Below are 21,488 nucleotides of genomic sequence, written 5' to 3'. Positions count from 1 at the left end.
CATCCAGACTAATATACTAGTTTTGGAGAAGATAATTAACAAATGTGGGACAAATCCCAACATAACTAAGAGCAACTTTACCAGCAAAGCTAAATTAGCTTTATAGCCGTTTTAATTCATCAAAAGAGGAAAAGTAGCCCTACACTTGATTAGGTAAACAAAGAGCTAAAATGAATTTGTGAACAGAGCTTCGACACTTTTACCTAGCAACTGTTTATCAGATGTGTAATATATAACATTATTTTCTCTCTCCTCTCTTCGTCCCTCTCTCTTCCTGTTTCTTCTTTTTTTTGTAAACTGTACTTTGTTGCACTGTTTGAGAAAGAAAGAAGTATATTTTAATAGATGATAGGTTAAATAGATAGTGTTGGTATAGTGTTAAAAGAAATATGAGTAGGTAACATAAAAAATATGCACTGTTTACAAATTTTTTTAACTAATTACTGATAAACTTGCTCTAAGCAGGCTATTGAAGCTTGGGTAATGTATAATTATGTTATTTTGTTTTGATGTTATCCGAAATCGCAAGAAGATTTTATACTTTTTCAGATGAGGAATAGACATTCGCAGAAATCGCAAGAACGTTTTACGCTTTTCAAGATGGGGAATAGAGAAAATAGAGTCGATCGGGCAACACTAATTTACTGATCGAATCAAATACTCTTGCTGCGAATCTTTTAAATTGTATATATACGTTGTTTAGTAGCTGGGAAAAAAAAAACACATGATTTACTTATTGATTCCCGATGTCTGATTTACTTGAATTTGCTCGAAGTCTACAGAGTATTCTATTAACATTTCCTTGTAAAATGAACGATTTCGATCATCAAAATTTAATTCGAGATGAACTTTAAAGTTCCAAAAAGAATAATGTTGTCCTTTTGAAAGTTTTCAGGATCCGAATAATTTCAGCTGTACGTGGTTAGATCGACAGTTGTCACAGTAGAAAATGGTTTACTTTTTGGACTTTTGTCCCGCCACCAATTGTTTGTTTTGGGCCTTTTGGCATGCGTGGAGTGGGACTTTGAAGGCAGGATCCTTTGCCGAAAACCCTTGTTTTCATACGAGGGGTTTTTCAACTGTTGAATTGTATGAGATCAAAAAATTTTTCAACACAGAGGTACATAAATTTTCGAAATTGAAGAGACTGGATTCCGGGACTTTGGGGAAAACGGTGGTAAACTCGTAATAACAGAGGGAATTGACCCTCCACACAGCGCAGAGTCAACCAAGTTGTCATGACCCACATTCTGATTTACAATCGCATTCAAGCGCGGGTACTCCTTTATATACAGGAACTTATTCGGCAATAATATTACTGCAACACAAACATTTACGCAAACTCGTTCAAATCTCATATAGGCCCACATGGGATGTGAGCGAGTTTGCATAAGTATTAATGTGTGACTATAGGAATATTGCTTATTCAATGGTTCTTTGGCGTTGGTTCACATGTGATGTGAGTGAATTTGCATAAGTGTTTGTGTGTGATTGTAAACTATCGCTTGTTTGATGCTTCTTTTGCGTCAAGGACTGCGGAGCGACAATTCTTTTGCGCCAAGAACTTAGGAATCTGTTGTCACGCAGGTTGGGGCCTATTTTTATTTTGACGTGTGTTATCATTGTATAAGTTCGACGATCAATGAAAAATGATTTTTGCAGTTAACTTTTTTTATAAATGCACTCCAAAATTAGAAAATGTGTTGGCAAAACTATATGCTCGATTATGATATACACAACAGATCTTAAATGGGTGGTTTATTAACTGGATTATGTTCGTTCAGGAAAAAGATAATTTTAAGTACTGGGTATAAATTGAACTTATAATTTTCAGATCAATGTCTCAAGATTCTCACGAGACCCACATAATCGAGAGATTCGGTCTTGAGGTGACCTGTTCCCTCTCATCAAGAGGGTTGGAGAGGGAAGAATATTAGTACTACTTGTTTTTTTGAGCTCCGTCACGTTATGCTCTGAAAGTCTTTACCATTATGCATTTGAGTAAGTCCCGTATTAATTGACCAAGTACATGAATTCCACGTAAATATTTGGTGATAGAGGTCTTTGTAGCGAGAAATTTTTGGGTGCCGGTAGAGTATCACACACGAGATATTCCGTCGGCGATTCAGATCGTTCAAACATGTTTCGTACGGTCCGGATTTAAGAAAGAGAAGAATAGGAGAGAGAGTGGTGGGATGAGAGGAGAGAGAGAATAAACCTGGGCCGTCTAAAACACGTTTGGACGGTCCGGATCGCCAACGGATACTGCCACGTAATATCCGCTCGACACCAAAAATTTCTCTTTCTACAACACCACATGACTATGTTCGAGGAGAACTGAGTAATCACTCATTTGATAGTCGCACAAGGTTCTGTTCTGCTAAGGTTCTTATTTTGTGAGTACTCATTTTTTATTTTATGAGACAGATCAATATTTCAAAATACATCACATTTAATTCAAAAAATAAATATATTACTTATTTAAAAAGTAAGTACCATTTTTTTTAGCGAAACGGGGCGCAAATATGCACAGGAGCACCCAATAAATAGAGCAACCCCCACACACTTGCAGCATTGTGTGCTCCAGTCACTTCTCTCTCTGTTTCTTCCCAAAATCCAAGCCGTGGATTTTGGCTTTCCTCTCTCTCTCTCTCTCCCAACCAACCAACCAACCAAAGAATCAAAATACAGTCCCTCCATCTTCAATGCTCATTGCTTCTCCATCATATTCCCACTCTCTCTCTCTCTCTCTCTCATCCCACGTTTCCATCACTCAATTATTTCCTCTCATATGCTCCTGAATTCCTCTACCATCACACATTCAAAGCTCCCAGAGATCAAGCACATTTGAATTTCGAATTCTAACCTCATTCCGCACATTTTTTTTTATAAAACTTTTGGAAGTAAAAACTGGTAAAATGAACGACTGGGAGAGATCGCTGCGTCAAGAGAGATATCAACATCAACATCAGCATCAGCATCAGCAACGGAGCAAAACACCGTCGTTCTCTTCCTCGCTCCTCGACGCGATGTACCGCTCCATCGACGAATCCAAATACGAGGCCGCGGAAACAACCGCCACAACGAAAGCGAAGAAACAGAGGAACTCAAATTCAAACCGAAACGATGCCGTGGAGGACGAAAGGAGCCTCCGAAAAGCTCTCACGTTCGAGAAATGGATGGAGAGCAACGACGAGAAACGGAGCCGCATTATCGCTCGAGGTTTTACTAGAACGTACAATTCGGCCTCGAGCTCGTCGGATTCGAGCTGCGGGGGAGTGTTTTCGTCTTCCGAAACGGAGTCCGTTCACAGGGACGGCTCGAAATCGGTTAGTTTCACGATTCAAAGGCCTAAGCAAGTTCGAAGCGATCATTATTCTGTTGGATCGGAGTACGAGAATACGCCGAAGCGCGAAGGAAGGCTGTTGATGAGGACCAAGTCGAAAGCTCTGAAGCTCTACGGCGATCTGAAGAAGGTAATTTTAATTTTACAACTATTTTTCAAAAAAGTGGTTTTAGCACGAGCATATATAATTAGAACACGAAACAATTTAAACAAAATTTAAACTACTGTATGTTACTTCCGGATGAGAGTAAGTTATAAACCAAAATTTAATTTTTTTATATTCATATAAATGTCTGATCAGGTTTTTTTTTTTTTTTTTTTTTTGCGTGAATACACTATTTGTGCGGGCCTTGTAAAATTGGATGGTTTAAATTACCGAACGCATGATAGAGCCCACAAATGACGGAGACGAAAACCCCATATCCGTACATAACTTAATTATTCTCTTGTGTTAATATTTCTCTCGTTGTTGAGGTTCAACCAGAGCATAAGCATCCAATGTTTACAACCACTAGAAAGATTTGAACAAATAAAGAACCGAGATGTCCAAAATATATATAATAGTTGCACTTTCTTGCATTATCTCACTGTAGTTTGGGACTTGGCCACTTAAGAGGTTGCTCTCTCCTAACATCTCAAGATCGATTATTATTATCAACTCTTTTGCGGCAAAAAGTAGAATTTTCAAATGAAATTAAAGGTCTATGGTTGATTCTAAGGGGAGGACATTTGGTAAAATTCCGTGATTCACTCCTCCCTTTGAGATTACCCACAAGGCTTAGGTCCAAAATTTATCCGGTACATGTGAGACGGGGACTGCATTTAGGGAAAATGACGGTTAAAGACATGTTTATAATTAATATTCGTTAAGAACATTTTCAGTATTAATAAATATTCTTAACTTATTCTTGACGTATATTAATTATCAAAACACGTCTTGAGCTGTCATTTTTCCCTGCATGTATCCGAAGAATTAATTGAGACAAAATGTTTCGGACACCCCGATGAGCAAAAAAGAAGAAGTTAAATACAGTATTCACTTATTTTGAAACAGTGGCGTAATAATGTTGGAGAATAACAAAGAATAAGTAATTTTTTACTATTTGTTTTCTCTTTTTTCTTCTTGCGAATTTAAATTGTTTTTCATGAAAATGTTCCACCAGGTAAAACAGCCAATCTCACCCGGCCGTCGGATCACGAGTTTCCTCAACTCGCTGTTCAATTCGAGGAACGCGAAGAATCGGAAGCGCGGGGAATCGCTCGACGGATTGAGTTCGCTGCGGAGATCGAGATCCGTGAAGGATCATCATCAAGCGACGACGTGCTCGCTGTCGTCTTCGTTTTCGAGGTCTTCTTGCCTCAACAAACTGCCGCCTTCTTCTACCTCGAGAGCGAATAAATTTACCAGCAGTAATAACAATTGCTCGAAGAGGTCCGTCAGGTTTTGCCTCGTTGACGAAGATCCTCGTCGATGCGGCAAAAAAGAGGATCCGAGGATCATGCCGACCCCGATTGTTCGAAAAATCGCTGAGATTACAGTGATAGAAAAGGAGGTGATCAAGAACATGAATGATAAATGTCGATCGAGGGGTTTCGAGGACGAAGATTTGGATGAAGATGATGAGGAATACGATGATGGAATGAGCTGCACTAGCTCTGATCTGTTTGAGCTGGAGAACATCGGCGCGACCGGCGGGGTTGGATTGGCGTACCGGGAGGAGCTGCCGGTGTACGGAACTACTAGTCTGAAGAAGAATCACGCCATTGTTAATGGGTTGATTCTCTAGTTTGATAGTACTAGCTAGTTCTATGGCTGATGATGAGAGCTGGTCGCGTAATCTTTCGGTAGGACTCCTTCGTTTGCGCTCTGAATTCTTGCTGTCGCGAATTTTAACAGTTTGCTTATATTTTTGCGCGTTTTCGCTCTAACGCATGCACATTATGTAGTATTTAGGATGTGGGTACGTCAGTACTACTGTTGTGGGAGATTGTCGACTTTGCGAGATTAACAATTAATTGTTCCTTAATGTTTATCGAAGTCTAGTTCTTATTGCTACGTTAATATGTAATCAGGTACATTAAACTGCGGATGGAAAAAAAAGAGTATATTAAACAGAATTTAAGGACATTAGCAGAGGAAAAAAAACCTAAAGTCACAATGGTGTTCAATAGAAGATCTTGATAGTAAAACTGTTAAATTTTATCGTATATTGTTCACTTAAGCCACTTTTAAGGACTACTTGACCTTTCTTCAAATAATTATTATAGGTTGAACTCCAAATAGAAAATATTCCATCTGTCCCTATTCCTTAATCCCTATTGGGGATTCCAATTATTTAAGAAAACACAATCATTACACTTTTGGAAATTTATTTTTCTCATTTTATCCTTCAATCATTATATTTTCTTACTTTTTTGTACTACAATTTTTAAAAATGGAAGGGTAGAAGAGAAAATCCATTATATATTATCCATTTAGTTTTGAAATGAGACAATCTTTTTGAAATGGAAAAAAATGATTGGAATCAATTAAGAACGGGGACGGAAGGAGTATAGAAAAGCGAGGCTAGCTAGCTCAAGTCACAAGCTTGTACAAAGTACTACACCTAGTCTAGAACAATAAATAAACCTCACAATCACAAAGTTTGTGTAAATTGAAAATGATAGCCAGCATATAGCAACGCTCAATTTCACCGTCCGTTTCGACAACTAACAGTATGAATAGTAAAATATTTTTTGGAAGATTTCTTTTTAAAATCTAGGCCCCCAAATCCTCACCTTAGTGGACAATAGTTAATATGCAAAAAGTGCTCTGATATCTATGAAATATGCGTAGATGTTCAGAAAAGTACATTGATACATGTGGAAAGCATATTGAAACTCTAATTTTTTTTGGACGTTAAGCGTGAATTATCCACCGACTAAGCTACCACAACCGTACGTTAATTAGAAAGCAACATGCCTGAGTGTAAATTAGGGCTAAAAACATAAACAAAAGAAGCTAGGGGGCGTAGGGAAGGAATACGAAAAATAGAGTACTCCTCCTACGAAGACACAAGACAAAAATGCCGCCAGAATCAAAAAATTAAAAAACAACTGTCATCCACCCTAGCATTAGCAACTTGATTATGTTAACGGTGATCCCGGGTTAGGTGACGCATCCCCGATTACCACCTTTCTCAGAAGAGGGCTCCAGAGAGAGGGTCTCTCATGCCATCTTTCTCATCTTTATATTTTGGCAAGTCATCTGGCCGGGTTAGTTTACACGTACCTTCGGATTAATTTTGAGGCCATGGGAGATCATTCCATTGCCTGCTTGTGGAGTCTCGATTAAAGTCAAAACAAAGTTTAATTCGTTCAAAAGAAGTTGATAGCGCCTGAGAGATTTCGAATCTGAAATTTTAAGAGGAAGCAAACTTCTTAGTCGAAGATATTGACGAATAAGCCAACCTCTTAGGGGTCTTTCTCATATTTACTATTTTGTAGAAAGTTTAGAAAAAAAAGTGGGAAAAATAGACTAAGAATCGAACAGTGGTAGATGGACAAGGAGTTGTTCCACCCCGTGACGAGTTCAACTCCCAATTTCTCCATAATTTTCACAAGCTTCTTATGTTAAGAAGTGTCTTATATATGAGGTCTACTAGCTGAATGTTAATTAACCGAGTTTAATTTAATTCCAGTTACTTATTTTCAGTCGGGTATGTGGATTATTCTTTTATTGGTCTATCTAGTCTTTTAAAATTTTCTTAATTCTATTCAAATTCATCAGTCAAAAGTTACAATGTTGTTCAATTTTAGACAGTCATGAACAGTCCGAATTATTGTCCTGGTAGTGAAAGTACATATACCTTGAATGTGAAGCAAAATAATTTGCTTTGGCTTGTAGTCTACGCCTTTAGAACAGCAGCATGCCAGAAGTGGAATTAAACGCCCGCCCCTCATCATGGGGGAATTGTTTCATACTATTTAATGGAATTGTGCTTTGCATGAGTGAGAATCTCAACATCAAAACTTCATTAAGAGAACAAAAGTCCATCTTTTTTAAATTTTTTTTAAACAGCCAGATGTCCGGATTAGCTTACTCGCACGATACCTTGACTAATCTAAGCTAGGGACCATACACCCACCGTCCACGACACCTTAAAACCGGAGACAATGCTCCGCGAACTGTCCCCAAAGGAATTGATAGCACTTGAGAGATTTCGAACTTGAAAAGTTAAAAAAGAGCAAACTCTTGTGTTTCGGGCCATGACTACTAGTCCACCTTTTATTTTATTTTATGTATTTCTCTTCTTTTGCCCAATTACAAACGAATTAAGTCCACATCCGTGATGGAGGAACGTTTAAATGCGATATTGAGATGATAGAGATGTGCATCAATCAACACAAAATCAACTTAAAGAAGATTTGGGATTGCATTGGCATTTTAAATGACAAAGCTAGCATGCAGCACATCAACGAAATAATAAGAAAATACTCCCAAAAGATTTGGTTTCCCCTCAAATATTCTGCACTCAATAATGCATATATGCAACAGTAAATCCGTGCATTTTTAGTTATCGGATTATGTGAGAAAATTCTCATTTGTCGTGATTCGATATAGCCAAAATGCACCGGAACACCGATACAAGAAAATTTGGGTACAGAGAATTTGAGCTCTTGCGCTCACATATGGCATCCCATGTACAAAGATTATAAACGAGGGCTTAGACCCTAGGCTCTAACAATTTAATCAACTTGAGTGTTAACTAAAACCTCAAATAATTAAACACTTTGAATAATATTCAATGATTCTTAAAAGTAGGAATTTTACCTACTTCAATATCTTTTTTTTTTTTTTTTTCAAAATGGTAGAAGTTTCATTGTTAATCATACAAAATAACCGAACACATAAAAAAGACAGTTATCACTCCCAAAATGAGTCAATAACCATACATGAGGCCTAACTTCTCAAGTTCTAACGTCAAAACCTCGTAATCCCGATCTTGCGAACGGACACTGGATGCACGCTGGTGAACCAACACTAGCACCAAACTTACGAACCAAAATCGAAAATATTATTTCCCAAAAGTCACCACTAGATCTAGGGAAACTAGAGTTCGGGGACCAGACTAGGGAAACCCACCGAGGGAAAAGAAACAGTAAACATGGAGAAACAACTCCACAGAGAAAAAACTAAAAATACAGTAAATAAATTCATCGGCTTCCAGTCTCTTTTATTTGGCCGATGTTCCGTCAACCCCAAACTCGTCGGATCTGCATCTACTGCTAGGGTTGAAGGTGGAAGGAAGAAATCAAAGACAAACCGGACCGAGTAGAGACAACGTTGAATGAATTGAAAGAGCATAAGATCGTAGCCTCTGGAGCAAAATCAAGCCACCAAATTTGAGTTAACGTCACCGGAGATGGGTTAAATGATGGAGGTAGAGGTAAGGAATGGTAAGGAGGGCAAAGATCCTTCAAGGAAGAGTGGAACGAAGGTGATATCAAAAAGAGAAGGGAAGTCAAGGCGGGGGAGGAGAAGGGGAGGTGGCAGCCACCCCACCCCCAGCAAATTAAAAGTCAGAGAGAGAGAGAGAGAGAGAGGATTACCTAGTTCACAACTTACCTTCACCATTTTTGGAAAAAATTATCTTTTGGGCAACTTAGACAGACACAGTGCTGGCCGAATAGCATCACTCGTCCCAAATTGATCTTTTATGCTAATCTTTTGACTAAGCATCACTTGACATTGGTATTGTTTCTCTTGCAGAATATGATTAATTTTCTGTTAATCAACTTATTGTGTCCACAAGGAAGAAAAAAACACCATCTGGCAATAGGTGTGAATAGTATATGGTTTGCTAATATTGGGTCCTCTTCGGTATTTAATTTTGACCGGACAGAACAATTTATTTGGACCATACATTATTGCAATTAATTGTTCGAATTTGTTCAGAAACTCTGACTTTTAACAAATTCAAATTATCGATTATATCCATGTATATATGGTCCAAATTTTTATTGTCTCGTTGATCCAAAATTTGGACCGGAGAGAGCGATCCAAACTCTTGATGTAACATTGGAGTAATGGGTGGACACAGATCGAGGACACTCCTCCATGATTAAGGAATCTTTAGAAGTCAAAATATGGCAGGATCATAAATTATTATGGCACACATGCAAACCAACTTTTGGAGCATAGAAAAAGTAGATTTGCAAACTCACTTTTGCGACTAAAAAAAAAGGCAAATAGGGGTAGTTGGGTTTGAAAAAAACATCCACTCGATTATATAAATATTCCCTTGGTTATTGGAGGATCCAACTCAGTGGTCTCCAATCTCCATCTCTGATTAATCAAACCAATTATCTGTTATGGTACTGTATAGCATATGAAAACTTCAAATATATATATATATATATATATATATATATATATATATATATATCACACAGAAAAGCCACTAGGAAGATTAACATGGTTTTGATGCAGACTTCGTAGCCATCCAGTACTTGGATCGGTTTGCGCGGTGGAAATAATGGAGGCACGATCTAATATTTTAAAATGTTTTAATTCTATTTAATTTCTGGTCAAAGTCTTTGAAGTTATTTTGCTAATCAAAGAATCCTTGAGTCGATAGAAGAGTATCTTTAAGTTCTACAAAAATCGTCCTAATTTTTACTAATCAATTATATTTATTTTCGTTAAGTTTTGTCTTCAAAATACAAGTTTATTTGACAGCGTAGCAGGGATGTTCCAAGAGTGTGCTATATAATATAAAATGTTTTGATCTGAATAAAATGGGTAGAGTATATTTGAGTAAAATATATATGGCGTTTGACTTGTTGAGAAGTACCATGTTTATTTCTTGTTCCCCGTCTCTGTATTTCTTAAGTGAATTCTTTTGAATGATGAAAGATCCTTAAGGCATGTATCCCCGTTAATCCTTGGGTTGTGACATTTGTATTCCATCGATCTTTAATAGTGAGTGGTAGGCTGGTAGCAACTATAGATATTCTTGTCATTTTAGCATATTTTTGTTTCTTTTTTCCTTCGTCTATGTATAAATCCGTTATGAGGTTTCTTCTGGTATTGTTACAAAGTTTGCGTGATCTAAATTGTTGCACGCTGTGTTTTGAAGAAAATGTAGGGGAGAATGATGATGGATATGTTTACGACGAACATTATACCTTAAATTTTGAGACTGGCCCTGTTCCGTTAAGGTTATTATTTTGTAAATACTTATTTTTCGCTTTACGAAACAGATCATTCTCTCACAATTCATCAACTTTAGATTTTGGAGAAACGGATATTACATTTTCTACAAAAGTGTTTTTTAAGAGGAGTTTACTTAAAAAAAGTTTGAATCTAGCTAGCTACATTAGTTGAGCTTAAAGAAAGCCTATTTGGTGGGGGTGGTAGCAGATGGGGCCATGGGGGCGACCCATGCTTAAGGTTGGAGCTGGAGGAGGATGGAAGAAAATATGAAAAATTATTTTCAAACGAAGAGAATAATTATATTCTATTCTTCATACAATATAGTTAAGGTGGAAAATTGCAAAAAAGTTAGGATACATGAAAAACGGTCCATTAAATTTTTTAAGATACGAATCATTCATTTTCATTTCTGGATAGTTTCATATTTCCTATACTGTACTGCCCCCCGGAAAATTGTTCCGATTTCAAACAAAGTCTCTTTTCCTCAAATTTGGTCCTTTATGATCAGTGCTATTATTTTTGAGTTCTTGAGTATCCTGTTGCCCACCAATCATGCACAAGTCTACGGCACATAAGACCTGAAGGGCTAGATTATGCGGGAGGTACATGTATATATAGGGTTTCAAACGAGTCAAATCGAATCGAGCTTTAAAGTGTTTGAGTTCGGTTCGTTCATAGTCAGTCTAGCTAGAGCTTGGGTTTGACTTGCTTGTTATCGGGTTGTTGGATCTCATGAGTTAGTTTACTAAACGAGCTTCTATAAATGAGCCAAGTGAAATGGTGATTAAATTGAGAGTACAAGTCCCAAGGAATGATTATGTGATGGTTGGTTTGGCCTAAAAGATACTCTCTCCATCCCGATTTATTTGTCCCTATTTACTATTTGGGACCTACTATAAAATTGTCTATATGTTTTAATTTATAATATTTTTTATATGCAATATGGAGCTTACTTGATATATTTCAATTAGTTCTATAACATGATGCTTTCGAAATTATGTGGTAAAACGTTATAGGTTGTGAGATGTAGATAATTTTTTGAAGAGTACATATGTCAAAATTAAACAAACAAATCGGGACGGACCGATGGAGGGAGTAGTAAGACTGCGTTCTTATGAACTTAACTTAAATCTAAGAGTTTTTTTCTTATTTGAATTTTAAAAGTGGTTATTTCTCAAAATACTTGAGTAAAAGTAAAAAATTACTTTTCCGATTCTCTTTGTCGAGACGAATCAATAACTCACAAAAATTTGGTGCAAAACTAACAAATACGAAAGAAATTCAAATAAGGAAAAAATTCACAGATTTAAGTTAAGTTTAAATTAAGTTTAAAAGAACGCAGCCTAAGTAAGATTATCAGATTATTGGCTTATTAAGTCTTCCTAGAAAAAATAAATATACTGATTGGAAAGAGAAAGAAATGGAAAGAAAGAGAAAATCTTAAAAAAATTCTTCCCATTGTTTGGTTTTCTAGAAAAAAGAGAAAGAAAAGTTTAAAAAATACTTGGTTCAAATTTTTCGCTAATTTCTACTCAACTTTTCCTCTTAGTTTTCTTTTCTTTCCCTTTCCATCCCCAAGTTCTCCAAAAAGAGCCTTAGTTCCAAGTGGGCTCGGATCCGGTCCATTTGCTCTAGACCAGTTTGGTTCATTTGGGTGCATTCGGGCCGTGCAAAAGTATTTTAGATGGCTCAGATTTAAAGGCGTGTTTTAAATCTGAGTCATTCAAAACACTTTTGGACGACTCTTTAGACGACTCGAATGTACCAAATGAACCGAACTGGTCCGGAGCAAATGGACTGGATCCGGCCCCGTTCCAAACATAGTACAGTATTACTAGAACAAAAGGCATAGACGTAATAGACGAGTACAGGTTGTGCGAATATTTCAAATCCAAACGGAGTCTTTTAATCCAAAGATTCCAAACAGGGTCTAAGAGAGAGGGAAAACAAAAGGGCAAAGCCGTACGTCCACCCTTCCAAAAGCGTAAGTAGTACCTCGTGCGCACGTGTATCTGTTCTCTCTCTATCTGCACCATGTGTCGGAGCCAGCAAAAATTTCAGCGGCAGCTTTCAAAATTCACACGGTTGGGAGAGAGAGAGAGAGAGAGAGAGAGAGAGAGAGAGAGATTTTCTTTCAGTTTTGCCAGCTTCCTTTCTGCGCATGGGAAACAGCCACTTAAACTTCTCTTTTTTTTGTCCGTTGAGCTTTAACAGTGGCATGCAACAAATGATATACAGTACTACAGTAATTTTCCCAAAAAAACAAATAAATGATAATTCCATCCGGTCCGCTCCGTATTGAATTATTGATTGGTACGGTTCGGATAACTAACGGTATAGAGAACCAAATACAAGAGATTGCCATCCCTTGATTTGATCGCTCACGCCTCGGTTCTTACTTCGATTAAATCAAAAATCCAGGGATCGAATAAGAGTCGTAGAATGTTCAAAGAGAAAAGATAGAGTTAGAAATGATTTTACATATTCCTATACTGATCTCTGCCGAGTATTTACTCGGCATACCCCTTTAATATGTTTACACTTATTATAGGATCAATTTAGGGTTTTCACACTCTCTTCCCCAATTCCTCCTCCCGCCTCTCACAAAATCCATCTCAAATTTGAGTCGTTATCCATTTGGAATCATCGTCGAACCTCTAGGACCTTCACAAGTGTTTAATGACCTCTATTCTCGTTCTGACACTCGATAAGTCACTTTTAATTCTCTGTGATTTGAGGAGCCTCATTCACCTCCGACAACCTTCGTAGGCTTTCTTAAACAAAATTTGTCGAAGAAAACTCAACAAGTCCGTGATGGAATTTGGTTTTACATACATCTTGTATCCACTATTGTAACAAGAAAACTAACATTTGGGTTACCATCTATCTCTCTCCCGCTTTGCCTACAACTCCATGAGTTCACACTTGGATTCTCGTCTGGGGTGCGGCAGGGCCGAGAGATAGGCTCAGGAATAGTGATATCCACTCTATATTGTCTAGTTGCCATACCTTCAAAATATCCACCGGAGACAATGCAGAAGTTAACGTACTTTGGAAAAATAATTTTCCAAAATCTTGGTGTAAAAAAATGAAAAGATTATTTAGAAAACTTAAGTTATTTCAAAAATAAATGACTAGTGGGACTTCCCAAATGGGCCGACAATCGGGGAATACTACGATCCATTCACTTAAGGGAAAATGACGGTTCATGACGTGCTTTGATAATTAATACTTGTCAAAGACAAGCTCAAAATATTTGTTAATGCTGAAAATGTCCTTGGCGGGTATTAATTATCAAAACACGTTATTGGCTGCCATTTTTCCTTCACTTAATGCAACGAAATAGGCTTGTGCATTGGGCCCATGGAGTACAAGCCCATATCTGTGCTGCCCAAATCAGCCCATTTGAAATATTAAAAGCCCGGCCATATCAGGGCCATCGATCCAATCAAATGTGGGGGTCCTAAATGGACCTAACAAGCCGAGCAATTAGTTGTTCAAGTTTGGTTTGAAGCTTAATGGGCTTCAAAACATGTTAAAGCTTAGATTGTTAACGAGACAAGCCGATTTTGAATGAGCTTTAATCGAGACAAACATGAGCTGATCTCAACGAATAGTATCTTGTTCGAGCTTGGTTTGAAGGCTTAACGAGCTTTAAAAAATTATTCAAGCTCGGTTTGTGTTTTTTATTACAAACCGAGTTCGAACGAGTTTTTAACGGACGAACATATACTCAAACTCGAGTAGCTTGTGTCGTTTATCAACATTAATCAAGTACAACCAGATTGAATCTTTTCATGGAATACAAGCCCATATATGTGCTGGCCCAATCAGCCCATTTGAACTCTCAAAAGTCCATTCCACCAGGGCCATCGATCCAATCAAAATCCGACCCGATCGAATCCTAAGATACCCGCCACACGAACACGAGATTGTTTTGGACCGTCAGATCATAAAAGGGGAATATTTCTCCGTGTTCAACTGTTCATTTTCCAACTACCATTTGTTTGTTTAAACCGCGTTGTTGTGAGGATTTAGAGAGAGAGAGAGAGAGAGAGAGAGAGAGAGAGATTCACCGGAATTCGACGCGATGAGTTTCTTATTTGGAAAGCGGAAGACGCCAGCAGGTTCAATTTCGATCTGTATACATACATATGCTGATATTTAGAAAAAGAATGTTTTTCCCCTTATATATGTTGGTTGGAATCGCGCGCGTTTCTTGTTAGGTTTTGCGTGCTACGTTTGTTGAAATATCTATTGCTTGGATTCATCGTTACGCGACAAAACTGAGTTTGTAATTGGATTGTACAATATTGATCCGTCGTTGTTTAAAGATGGTGTTTAGATGATGGTTTTTACTTCGATTGTAAGCAAAGAATAACGCAATCTTAGGCTTCTATTGTTGTGATCGTGCCAGATGGATCTTCTGATCGTGATCATAGTATATAGGTCTTGAACTTTGGTTTCCCAGTTGTTTGTCAGAATAAATTTTAGTAATTGCAGATACTTACTGCAGATGAAAACTAGTAGCAATTTGAAAAGTATTTAATTTGGTCAGGTTGAATTTATTTTCTAATTGATTTAAAAGGAGTTGTTTTTTAATCGTTTGAGGTGTGTATAATGTGTATTTAATTTAGTTAGAGTGCCATGCTGGGTTGCAGAAAGCCTAGTTAGCCTAGTTCAGAGCTGAACCTTCTGAGGGGTTCAATTCGAGAGAAATGGTTATGCGCCAAACTTCCAAAATATTTTCATTTTTCAGTATTTGTGATCCATTTAACATGCAAGATGCTGGTAACCAAATGGGACAATTGATTGTCTTGTTGACTTAGGAATTGCTGTAAAGTCTATTAACCAACTGATGCGGAAACTGCTTGATTTCAACCCACTAAATAACTCTTCTTCGTCCAACGAGACGAGTGTAAACAAATTAACGAAGCTTACATTGTAATATCACCGTATACCAAAGTTCTAGATTACAAACCGAGGGTCTATACCTTAGAGCAATGAAACTTAGTATTCCTTCGTTATATGCATATTATCATGTCCATTCAAGTAAGTTTTAGGAATCGTGACTGCATCAGGAGTATAATTTACATTTTTCTATTTACAAGCGTTTTTTTTTTATATCTGGTATTGAGAATCTCCTTTGTTGAGTAATGCTCTGTCAGCATGTATACATTGGATGGTTGCGGATTCAGTTAAGTTGGTATTCTTTTGATCAAATAGAGGATATATTAGTGTCGATCAATTGCTTCTTTTTATTTGACAGTCATGAATGGTGACTTTAATCATCTCCTCATGCCTTATAGCCTGGTCATGAACTGGGCCTTTTGGGGCTTAGTTATCACCATAGCACTCGAGAGTCGAGACTGGCTTGTACAGTCAATTAGGATAGTTTCCTTTAGGATTTTGGTTTTTCATGTTGCTTGATTGCCTCTTATGGTAGGAGGTCAACAAATTTTGAGACCCTGACAATTTCAATTTGTGGATGTTATTCTCAGAACTCCTGCGTGAAAATAAGAGGATGCTGGACAAATCTATACGAGAAATAGAAAGAGAGAGGCAAGGTTTACAAGCACAAGAGAAGAAGTTGATTGTCCAGATAAAGAATAATGCAAAGCAAGGGCAGATGGTACGTGCTCTTGTTCGATTGAATACCATTTTTTCAGTTTCATATACACATCATATGTGAGAGACTGATGCCATTAAAAAAAAATTATGTGAGAGACTGATAGTTATCTGAGACCTGATCAAAATCTTGGAAGCTTGTCGTCTTCTCACTGGCCCCTTTTAGAGGGATGATTCAATTAAGATGTGACAGCAAATTTGAGTCATATGGAATTGAAGTTTATGTTTGTGCGGGAGTCCAAATTTTCCCAGTTGGTTTTGCCAATGAGGAGAGATAGATATTTTCTGCAGACAGATGTTTAATTTTGTCTTTTGGATGACACATATTGGTTACTTTATTTTCCCATGTAAGCATGAGTTTCACATTAGGCCTTAGTTCCTGACAAGTGTCACCTTTTTGTCCTATTTATGTGCATTTGGAGTTGATATTAGCTTCAATTTTGTGTGTGGCCAAAAACAATGAGCAATAGTTTTAAACTTAGCTGAGTGAATGTACCAGTGACATATTTCCTTGTGAACAGTTGGTGTGGTTTTGCTAATTCATAATAATATAAAGTGGTCTCTGGTTTGATGTCGAGATAGTAGTGTAAACTAAATTGTGCAGCAGAAGTTTGTAGTCTCTTCTTGATGACAGCATGAGGATGATAGTATTCTTTATCCAGCTGTGTGTATTTTTATCTTCAGCAAGTCTGAAGAGCTTGGCTGGTTTTTCAAAAAACTGTCAGGATTGTGAACTTGATTACTTCCTAATCGGTTTTATTACTTTTCATAATTCTCTGATATGCAGTCCCCGCCACGTGATATACGTTCATAAACTCATCCTTAGCTCCGTGAATGAATAATTTTTCCCTGCTGTTTGAGAGTCACATGCATGTGAATGTGTGTGGGAATAGAGTTTATTACCATTGGAATTATGATGCCTAAGATTTAAAGATTTCTTTTCGTCTCCTCCCTCTTTCCGGTAATTTAATAGAATGCTCTAGGCTATCATTAGTCTATAGTGCGAGGAGTTGTTTTCTGTATGTTGATAGCCTATGTTTGGTGGATTTTATTGTTTTTTATAACATCATTTTCCAATTCGTTTGGATCAAGTTTTGCTACGCCATAACTCAAGCATACGTATTTGATTTGAAGTACTGGTTTTCCAGGGAGCTGTTAAGGTGATGGCGAAAGACCTTATCAGAACACGACATCAGGTTGAAAAATTTTATAAGCTTAAATCCCAGCTTCAAGGTGTTTCTCTCAGGATTCAGGTATGTTCTAATTTTTGTCAATCCTTCATTGAAGTTTTTTTTCGGATCATATCCTTCATTAAAGTTGTGTAGTATAAGATTCGTTTCTACTTATATTTTCATCTACACTAGGTGTTGGAGGTTGAGTCCTTTAGCGTGAATATGCTTCTTGGACATTTTGCTCCATGAAAAATGAAAAAGTTATAGTACTTCTTTTGAGTTGAACAGGAAACTTGAGTATAGTTGTGTGCTCATCAAAGGGTTTTGTCATTTTGTTCCTCCATAGTTGAATTCTGGTCCTCTGCACATTTGTGCTTCTTATGACATTTGAAGTTGGACTTGATGCTTTGTTGTAATCCACTATGGAAGTTTGAACTATGTTTGCTATTTGGACCAAGTTTTGGTCCTTATGCTTGAGTTATGTCAAAGGTAAATTTTATTTGTTAATTAGTTTATTCGAAACTCATAAGAATTTTCTCGTTATCTTGTGGTGGTACTGAAGTTCTGGTTTCTTTTTGTTTTGAAAATCAGACTTTGAAGTCAACACAAGCCATGGGGGAGGCAATGAAAGGTGTAACAAAGGCAATGGGCCAGATGAATAGGCAGATGAATTTGCCAGCACTGCAGAAAATAATGCAGGAATTTGAGATGCAGAATGAAAAGATGGAAATGGTTTCTGAGGTCATGGGAGACTCTATTGATGATGCTTTGGAAGGGGATGAGGAAGAAGAAGAAACAGAAGATCTCGTTAACCAAGTTCTTGATGAGATTGGAATCGACATAAATTCAGAGGTATTTCTATTACCACCCAATGACCTCTATTACATGGTTGATGTTTAATGCACAAAATATTCATGTTGGAAGTTCATCACTTTGAGAAGGATACGGTATCCGTGTTTGACGTATTCAATTCGACAGTCATTTTCCATTGCTATAAAGTGCGCATAGAACTCCTAATATCCATGATGCCCTTAAGCACATTGTAAACAATACTCGTTGAAGAAACAATAATCAATTATACTTAAGAATTTGAATATCTTAACTTGTTCCATGGCCTTGAGATAGAAATGAAATGAATCCGACACTCAAATACATACCCGTTCCATGACCGTACCTATTTGATTAATTCTGATGTTGTGGATTTCCTATATTATGTGCAGCTTCTAAATGCACCATCATCAGCCGTAGCTGCCCCAGCTGTGAAGAATAAGGTCCCACAAGTTGAAGCGACAGGAGCGACAGGAACTGACGACACTGGGATAGACAGTGATTTGCAGGCAAGGTTAGACAATTTGAGAAGAATGTAGTTTGCTGCTTGTATAGATTGACGGGGGAAGTTAAAAGAATGAGACCTTGTATTATTCGCGGAGAATTTGTCACTTGTGGTTTCGTACAGCTGATATATTGCAACAAAATTGTATTTTGATGCTTATTAATATGGCCTTTGTGTGTCTACATCTAGAGGTTGAGTATGCCTCTCCTGATTTCTTTTTATCAAAGTCTACCAAATACCATTATTTCTTCCTGAATTGTTCTCATTCTTACCTCTGACTCACTGAGTTTATGTTCTGTAAAATTTCTCAATTTAGTTTCGAAGTTCTTTTCGGTATGGAATTAACCTCGGTTTCTCTAGCTAAAACAGACGTGTGGTTCATTAAGTTGTGTTTATGTAGAGTCTCCTATCAGACTCGAAGTCTGCCATTAGACTTGACTACTGTGATTATTCATTCAATCTTGAAAAGTGGATTTGGCAATGTGTTCAATCTTGAAAGGTTGCATTGAATTCACCGACCAAGGTAAAAATCTCTGAGACCCGCGAACAGAATGAGAAGAGGCGGCGTCAGCTAGAGTCGAATACAACATATTCGGTTTCGAACCCTTAGGCTAACTGCTAGACTGATCATCTGGGCGGGTTGTGTTGATTTATGGGTTAGAGTAAGATTCTGTATGTCAATGTTTATGCATATGGCCCCCAAAGAAGATTGTTTTTCTCAACTTCACGGCCTGTTTGTTTGATGAAACTATTGGTAGAAAGATATATAATCTCATCGGTGTAGAACTTATGCGGCCCTTGACGGAGCTCAATCGAGAAAAATGATTCATGTAACCGACCCAATTGATTGGGACTTGAGGCTCGGTTTAGTTTGATTTGGTATCGGTGTAGAACTGACAGTGATGCGATCAATAATACTGTTGTATTATGTATGGCATTAGCATACTTCGTAGGATTTTTGATATTTGATTCACATTTAATCTGAAAGAGGGGTTAGGTCCAACTAACTTTTTACAAAAATCTACATCATCTTCCTCATCAATTCAGTAGGGTAACATGATTGACCCAGAAAGTTGCGAGCTTGTTCGGTTTAGGATTTGGGATTTTGAATTCTCTCACTGTGCACGATTTTCAATAAAATTTCTCTCAATTGTTGCTCTTATTTCTCTCTCTATCTCTTCCCAATCAAAATCCAAAATCCAAATACCAAAACGAAGAAGCCCACCCAACATTTTGCATTGGACTATTGGAATCTGTCCCCTCAGATTTTTCTGTTCACAAAACTACAGATAATGCACATGATTACAACTTTATATAGACAGAAATAAATCGTTGAAAAAGAAGAAAACAACTAGACTAAACTAAGTTGCCTGCATCTATCATCCCTTCTCTGGAATTCTCTGATGGATGATCCATCACGGCCGTATGCAGCCGGAGAACCGGCGGTTCCACCGGAGCCCGACAAACCGGGCAGTCAAAGTGAGAGTAGAGCCACATATCAATACAAGGGGCATGGAAAGAGTGCTTGCACCTTGGCAATTGCCTCACTTCTTCCCCTTCTTCAACAACAGACAAGCAAACAGGGCATTCCAACTCATAATCCTGTTGATCCTGACGACCATTCAGTGCTCCTTCGCCTTTCTTGTACTTGAAACTCGACATCAGGCGTGTGTTCTGATTATCAAAGCTCCGGCTCGAGCCTGGTACCGGAGTCCGGTTAGCCGGACGCGGCGGACCGGGCCGGGACTGGCGGTGGAGGTGGTGGTGCTGCCCAGTGCACAACCTTATGATGATAAGGTTGTAGAGGGCGAGGATGATTCCGGTGGTTCCGACTACCAGCAGGCCGTAGTAAAACACGGGCATGTTGTATTGTGGCGGCGGCGGAGGTGGTGGTGGGGAGAGATGGGTTGGCATATGATCAGTTTAGTAGTTTTTTTTTTTTGGGGGGGGTGGGGGAAAAATGGAAAAATGTGAGTTTTAAGAAGAAGTCAATGGTTTGTGTTGAGTATTGAAGAGAAAATTGCATATTTAGTACGAGTGATTGACAATGATGTGAAGATTAGAGGGCTAAGAAATTAAAAATAGAGGACTTTTAGACAATCTCTCTCTCTCTCTCCCTCTCTCATTTCTCTCTGGAAAATTGAAGAAAGACTGATAACGACGTTATATATTCTGCTAGCCGTCATATATTCTGCTAAATATATTAACTATCAAAACTTTCGTGACATATATATTGTATAAAAATATTGCGATGAAATTAGTAGTTAAAAACAAATGTACTCATCACACCAAACTCGTTATTGGAGTAGTATTATTTTTTCCATCATCTCTACTGGCCGTCTCTATTTTTTTAGAGTCCTGTATGTTTGAAAGTGCCGCTAGCTAACGTATAGCGGTAGCTAACTTGCTACACTTCTTGTGGGGTCTACATCATGTCGTAAACCAAAAGGAAATCATATAGTAAGTACCAAGTATCAAGCATGAAACACCCAGCTTTCATTTATGACTAAATTAAGCAAGCATTAATAGGTAATGTTGTTATAAAATTAAAGATGGTTAATTACCACGGATTAGACCAAGTAAAACTAATAAAAGACACAAAGAAGTGGAAATTCAAGTCTAATTAATCTCTGGGAGTAAATCAAACTGTCCTACTAGCTAGAATGTGTTTAATAATCACATGGTCTGCAAGTGTGCTTCTGAGGCTTTCGAAAGAGATAGCTCCAATGTGGGGGAACACAAGCAGTCCTATCATAATAGCCGTATACCGGCTACAAATTTTACCCCTCATTTTCTTCGACATAGGGTTGG

General features: G+C 37.7%; 3 protein-coding genes across 4 annotated transcripts; 2 read left to right on the top strand and 1 right to left on the bottom strand.

The window, feature by feature from the left end:
• Positions 1-2,577: 2,577 nt before the first annotated feature.
• LOC131325361 (protein BIG GRAIN 1-like A) lies at positions 2,578-5,377 on the top strand. Its single transcript, XM_058357571.1, has 2 exons — positions 2,578-3,476; positions 4,510-5,377. The coding sequence occupies exons 1-2, from the start codon at positions 2,919-2,921 to the stop codon at positions 5,131-5,133; spliced, it is 1,182 nt and encodes a 393-aa protein (XP_058213554.1). The 5' UTR covers positions 2,578-2,918; the 3' UTR covers positions 5,134-5,377.
• Positions 5,378-14,507: 9,130 nt separating this feature from the next.
• On the top strand, positions 14,508-18,933 carry LOC131325359 (vacuolar protein sorting-associated protein 2 homolog 1-like). Of its 2 annotated transcripts, none has more exons than XM_058357569.1 (5): positions 14,508-14,671; positions 16,046-16,176; positions 17,321-17,425; positions 17,936-18,196; positions 18,565-18,933. In XM_058357569.1, the coding sequence occupies exons 1-5, from the start codon at positions 14,635-14,637 to the stop codon at positions 18,709-18,711; spliced, it is 681 nt and encodes a 226-aa protein (XP_058213552.1). In that variant the 5' UTR covers positions 14,508-14,634; the 3' UTR covers positions 18,712-18,933. The 2 variants fall into 2 exon arrangements, with proteins under 2 accessions (XP_058213552.1, XP_058213553.1); XM_058357570.1 differs by lacking the exon at positions 14,508-14,671 and adding an exon at positions 14,753-14,993.
• Positions 18,934-19,851: 918 nt separating this feature from the next.
• Positions 19,852-20,781, bottom strand: LOC131325358 (E3 ubiquitin-protein ligase RING1-like). Its single transcript, XM_058357568.1, has one exon. It carries the CDS (start codon positions 20,589-20,591, stop codon positions 20,034-20,036), a length of 558 nt encoding a protein of 185 aa, XP_058213551.1. The 5' UTR covers positions 20,592-20,781; the 3' UTR covers positions 19,852-20,033.
• Between the last annotated feature and the right edge of the window lie 707 nt (positions 20,782-21,488).

The sequence above is a fragment of the Rhododendron vialii genome, chromosome 5a, assembly GCF_030253575.1.
Source record: "Rhododendron vialii isolate Sample 1 chromosome 5a, ASM3025357v1".
Lineage (NCBI taxonomy): Eukaryota > Viridiplantae > Streptophyta > Magnoliopsida > Ericales > Ericaceae > Rhododendron > Rhododendron vialii.
The sequence above is the reverse complement of the archived record's forward strand: the minus strand, read 5'-3'. Positions and strand labels throughout refer to the sequence as shown.

Bases quoted from the DNA above. Each gene is read 5' to 3' on its own strand.
- LOC131325361 (XM_058357571.1), top strand. From the start codon at position 2,919: ATGAACGACTGGGAGAGATCGCTGCGTCAAGAGAGATATCAACATCAA. The intron at 3,477-4,509 runs GTAATTTTAATT...ATGTTCCACCAG, and splicing joins TCTACGGCGATCTGAAGAAG to GTAAAACAGCCAATCTCACC.
- LOC131325358 (XM_058357568.1), bottom strand. From the start codon at position 20,591: ATGCCAACCCATCTCTCCCCACCACCACCTCCGCCGCCGCCACAATAC.
- LOC131325359 (XM_058357569.1), top strand. From the start codon at position 14,635: ATGAGTTTCTTATTTGGAAAGCGGAAGACGCCAGCAG. The intron at 16,177-17,320 runs GTACGTGCTCTT...CTGGTTTTCCAG, and splicing joins ATGCAAAGCAAGGGCAGATG to GGAGCTGTTAAGGTGATGGC. The intron at 17,426-17,935 runs GTATGTTCTAAT...TTTGAAAATCAG, and splicing joins GTGTTTCTCTCAGGATTCAG to ACTTTGAAGTCAACACAAGC.